This window comes from Cryptomeria japonica, chromosome 3 (genome assembly GCF_030272615.1).
Source record: "Cryptomeria japonica chromosome 3, Sugi_1.0, whole genome shotgun sequence".
NCBI classification, from domain to species: Eukaryota; Viridiplantae; Streptophyta; class Pinopsida; order Cupressales; family Cupressaceae; genus Cryptomeria; species Cryptomeria japonica.
In genome coordinates this window covers 604,049,742-604,055,335 of record NC_081407.1, presented here as the reverse complement: position 1 = coordinate 604,055,335, position 5,594 = coordinate 604,049,742, and the positions used below count along the sequence as shown (strand labels likewise).

Below are 5,594 nucleotides of genomic sequence, written 5' to 3'. Positions count from 1 at the left end.
CTTTCTCTTTCTATAAAATCAGTAGAAAGAACTATTATTAAAATTATTTAAAATTATAAATTTCCCTTTCTTACGATAAATACTTATGTATCATTAATACTAATAATTTAAAATATTTATCTTCCGGTTTTTATATTCTTTGCAACAAAATCATAAATAAAAATATCTATAAATATTTGTGTCTTGAAATTCATTGCTTTTAAGCTTAAAAATAGTGAACATAGAACATATCGATTGTTTATACCTCCATTTATTACTAACACGACGTTGGTAGAAAGAGGTGATGATTCCATGGAGACACAGCTGCAATTAGCATGTTACAGTTAAAAGTAACGAAATCACTTCAATCTCTGACCCCTAAAAGCGGAACAGAATATCCAATTTGGGTTACGTACATGTAAGCCTCCAATCTCTGTTCATAAAAGATATTGGATTGCATCAGTTGGAATCAAATTTCCCATTTTGGCTGCCCAACGAACTCCCATTTTGGAATAAAAGATACTGGATTGCGTCAGCTGGAATCAAAATTCCGATTTTGGAATTAAAGATGATGGATTCGATAAATGTATTCAAACTATCTCCGATTGAATCGCTCCGATTCCAGTTGAAATCCCACGCATCACGACCAACAGCTTCCGAATGTATCGCTATGAACTTTTCTTAAATGGCGATGCTTAACAGCAGCCACAAACACCTCCATTGAGATGTCAAAGCTTAGCTACGCCATTTTGATATTTTATACACTCTGCATCTCAATGAATTGAGGATATGTAAGGCCTGATTCAACCATTACCAAATGGAGCTTGTATAAGGTAATATCCATTCAAAAAGATCAATTGTTCCCTCAGATGAATTCTTCTTCTTTCTGTGTTGTTTCTGTTAGTGGCCTCCCGTAGATTTTCATAACTCAGGATGGATCATAGATCGGATCATTCAGAAAGATCGAATGAATGAATAAAAGATTTGTTTTGTATGAATAAAAGATTTCTTTTTGTATGTTTAAGCAATTCTCTGTTTTATGTATTTACCTCTGTTTATCCCCTGTTTTCAGAATTCATATTAAAAGTTTATATGTGCTGTAGCACCATTGTCTGTGTTTCTGGAATTCTTCATAGAGCTGATTAATTTTTTTGTTTTCATATGGATCAGTTATTCTAGCGCTTGGATTGCTTTGGCGAGATGGAGGAGAACCCCAGAGGAATAGAATTGGTTAAAGATCGCGTCACATCTGGTAAAATTTTTGTGACCAAGCGCATAAATATGAACTGTTGAATTCCTGTACCATATAATTTAAAATTTAGAATAGATTGAGTTACTTAAAAAATATTGAGATATCTTTCTGAAACAAATCAGGGTGAGATTGGTTATTTAGAATGAAGTGAGTTACATAAAAACAAATAAGATTGGGTGAGAAAGGGTGTTTCTTAATCTTTGTGAAACAAATTGAGATGAGTTTGGATGTCCCTTTTTTAAGATTTATTAAGATTGGATGTTTCTATTTTTTTTAATTTCATTTTGTAAAATATTTGTAGGATAATTAAAAAATGTTCCTTAAGATAAAATATGTAAAACTGTGATCCCGAATTTATGCAGGCGTTGAATTTGAGATGAAGGAGAAAATGATGGAGAATGGAAGTGAAATTGAAGTTCCTGACCAATCACCCATTGAACAAGTGGCGCTGACTGTACCGGTAACAGACGATCCAACGCTGCCGGTGCTCACATTTCGAACATGGTTCTTGGGAATTATATGCTGTGCGTCGTTGGCATTTTTGAACCAGTTTTTTGGGTACAGAACTATTGCATTGACGATTAGTTCAGTTGCTGCTCAGATAGCTGTACTGCCTGTGGGTCGTTTTATGGCTGCAGTTCTGCCCACCAAGGAGCTCTACATCCCTGGAACAAAATGGAGTTTCTCGATGAATCCAGGCCCATTCAACATGAAAGAGCACGTGCTTATAACTATATTTGCTTCAGCAGGAAGTGGGGGAGTCTATGCAGTCGGGATTTTCACCATCATCAAAGCCTTCTACCACATAAATATTGATCCCCTAGCAGCATGGTTGCTGATTATTACTACTCAGGTGAGGTGACAAATTCAACTTTTGATGTTGATAACCACTACTTTACTTGTTATTTGGGAGTCAAGCTTCCAAGAGAAAATTATTTTAAGAATTAGGACTGAATCTTAGATCTTGTACTGGTTGGGATTAATGGTGTTTGCAATTTGCCAGATGCTTGGCTTTGGATGGGCTGGATTATTCCGAAGATTTCTGGTGGAGGGTGCTTACATGTGGTGGCCCGCAAATCTTGTGCAAGTTTCACTGTTCAGGTGATTATAGCAACATCCAAACCTCTTAAAATTATGGAAAATAGTAGGGTTATTTTAAGTTTTAATCTGTTAGAAGGGTCATTTTAAATCATATTGATAGATACATTGTACTGAAAGAAAACTACCTGAACAATTCAAAATAAAAAAAATGTGCTACTTAAAGTCGACCCATCACAAGATGGTGGTTATTTGTATTTCAATTGAATGAGGATTTTCTTTTTGGCAGGGCCTTACACGAGAAAGAAAGGAGACCCAGAGGTGGCTTGACAAGAATGCAATTTTTCATGACAGTTATGACCTGCAGCTTTGCATATTATGTCATACCGAACGTGTTTTTCCCTGTCATTTCAAACCTATCAATTCTGTGTTATATATTGAAAAAATCAGTTACAGCTCAGCAGATTGGATCTGGCTTTTATGGACTGGGAATCGGGTCGTTTGGGCTGGACTGGAATACAATTGCAGGGTTTTTGGGGACTCCTCTGGCAACTCCATTTTTTGCCATAGCCAACGTTATGGTGGGTTTCACCATCATCGTCTATGTCCTCACTCCCATCCTCTACTGGAACAATGTTTACGATGCCAAGAAATTTCCCATTATCGACTCAGCTTTATTTGCCAGAGATGGTACAGCATATAACGTGAGCAGAATTCTTGGATCGAATCATGAATTTGACGAGAAGGCCTACAATGACTACAGCCCAATACATCTCACCGCTTTTTTTGCTGTTACCTACGGCGTAGGTTTTGCAGCACTTTCAGCGACACTTAGCCATGTCTTCCTCTTTCACGGCAAGTATGTATAGCATGTGCCCTGTTTTCACTCATCTCTATAAAATTGGAAGATTAAAGATATCAGTTATTTTTGGATTCAATTATATAAAATCTGTGTTCATTAATGTTTATGATCTATTATCATAATTATAGAAAGTTTGAGGAGAAAAATCACAGATATAATTCACAATTCTTGATACAAAACAAATCGTTCACAATTAAATCCAAAAATAAAAATATTAAAATAAAAATAAAAAGAACTTGAACACCATTTCATTCAAATTATGAAACCTTATAATTAATATGCGAAATAATTATTTTGACTACAGAGAAATATGGCGACAGACAAAGGCCACCTTAAAAGATACAAGTATGGACGTGCACACACGGTTGATGAGGACAAATTACAAGCCTGTTCCACAATGGTGGTTTTTAATTGTCCTGATAGTGATGATGGCTGGTGCACTATGGGCCTGCGAAGGATTCAACAAACAGCTTCAGCTACCGTGGTGGGGAATTCTTTTCGCCTGTGCACTTGCCTCTTTCTTTACTCTTCCAATCGGCATCATTACAGCCACTACGAACCAGGTGTTATTCCTGCTTTTTAATCCTCCATCTCGGTTGCTGTTTTCACTCATAGCACAAATCTTCCATTTCTTTCTTGTTTGTAATGCCATGAATCTGTTACTTGGATGCAGCAACCGGGACTGAATATAATAACCGAGTATTTTATTGGATACCTCTATCCGGGCAGGCCTTTTGCCAATGTATCGTTCAAGACATATGGGTATATCAGCATGGTTCAGGCTCTGGCATTTCTGGGGGATTTCAAGTTGGGTCATTACATGAAAATTCCTCCGCGTTCAATGTTCTTGGTTCAGGTAATACTGTTCGTTCTCAATTTATCTTTATGGAAAACAAATTTTCCAATCTAAGAAATCTCTAATTTCTTGCTTACCTATAATTAACAGATTTCAGGTACAGCCATTGCTTCCACAGTATACTATCTTACATCTTGGTGGCTTTTGGATACCGTTCCTCATATCTGTACCCAGAAAAATTCTAATTTTACATGTCCAGGCGACAGAGTGTTCTATAATGCCTCAGTTATATGGGGAGTAGTTGGGCCTAGAAGAATGTTCGGAAACCTGGGACTATATGAGAAACAAAACTGGTTCTTTTTGGCAGGTGCAGTTGCACCTTTGATTCACTGGCTACTCCGCAAAAAATTTCCCAATGTAAAACTCCTGCAATACATCCATATGCCTATTCTTATAGGAGCTACTGGTAACATGCCACCTACAAGATCTGTAAATTTTGTAATGTGGGGCTTGGTGGGATTTATTTTCAATTACATAATATTCAATCGCTACAAGAAATGGTGGGTTCGCCACAACTACATTCTCTCTGCAGGAATGGATGCAGGAGTGGCATTCTTGGCTATTTTAGCTTATTTTTCATTGCAGTATGAAAACATTGGCATAAATGGAACCGGGCAAGCAGACTGGTGGGGATCAAACGTAAACTATCCAGACTATTGTCTTGTTGCTGCTTGTCCAACTGATCCAACTGTGCCTATGTCTGACGACAATTCGATGTGTCCTCAATTCAACTGATAATTGTATGGATATTTTCTTTTTCTACTTTTGTACATGTTGCAAATTTGTAATAAAGGTATGGTGGACTATGATTGGTGGAATTTCAGACCGGTAAATCGAGGCTCTATGTTGTTCAAAAATCAAGTAAATATTTAGTAATTGCATGATGTATATCCAATCCCGAGTAAATGAGTTTTGTTGTTGTCATTCTAGTAAGCTGATTAATTAGAGGACTAACAAGCTGATTAATTAACCTCAACTCTTTCACCCACTTATTCTAGCTTATTCTAGCAATCATAATTGCAAGCTGGTTAACTTGGCGGATTCTTAGAACTGATTACTTGATGATTCTAATAGGTTAATTGATGTTATTCTAGCAACTATGAGACCCCTATTTTAGCTTATTTTTGCAGGTTTATCAATAAATGCATTAATGAACTAATTAATCAAGAGATAGATTACTATTCTAAAAGGAGGCTGTGAGGTATAGTTAGGAACATATTAATTTAGCGAGTAATCTCAAAAGGAGATTATATGGGTAGTGTGGGTTTCATTCACATCTAGAAGTAGTTGGGAGGGTCACACTCTATTGGGACTAGGACCCACCTCAATTTTTAGTGCCAGATGTAGTTAATAGAACAAGTTGGTTGTATGGTTCTAATAGGATATAATAGGGATGTATTAAAAATCCTTGATTTCAAACTTAGCAGCTTCCTTAATTCCGAACTTTAGCCAAGGTGGGTAGGAGGACAAAAGGGATTGCTTCCCATCCACCCCCCTTTATTTCTTTCTATGTTTTATTGACACTAATACAAATGGCTCTAATCCAATCTTCTTTTATTCGAGGACATATCAAGTGTAAAATGCCAAGTGAGCTAAAAAGGGAGATC

The 5,594-nt window shown here is 36.6% G+C and overlaps 1 protein-coding gene across 1 annotated transcript; it reads left to right on the top strand.

Moving 5' to 3' along the window:
- Positions 1–706: 706 nt before the first annotated feature.
- LOC131070356 (oligopeptide transporter 5) lies at positions 707–4,882 on the top strand. Its single transcript, XM_059217926.1, has 8 exons — positions 707–812; positions 1,150–1,231; positions 1,594–2,084; positions 2,235–2,332; positions 2,559–3,128; positions 3,436–3,694; positions 3,805–3,987; positions 4,078–4,882. The coding sequence occupies exons 2-8, from the start codon at positions 1,180–1,182 to the stop codon at positions 4,720–4,722; spliced, it is 2,298 nt and encodes a 765-aa protein (XP_059073909.1). The 5' UTR covers positions 707–812; positions 1,150–1,179; the 3' UTR covers positions 4,723–4,882.
- Positions 4,883–5,594: the final 712 nt, after the last annotated feature.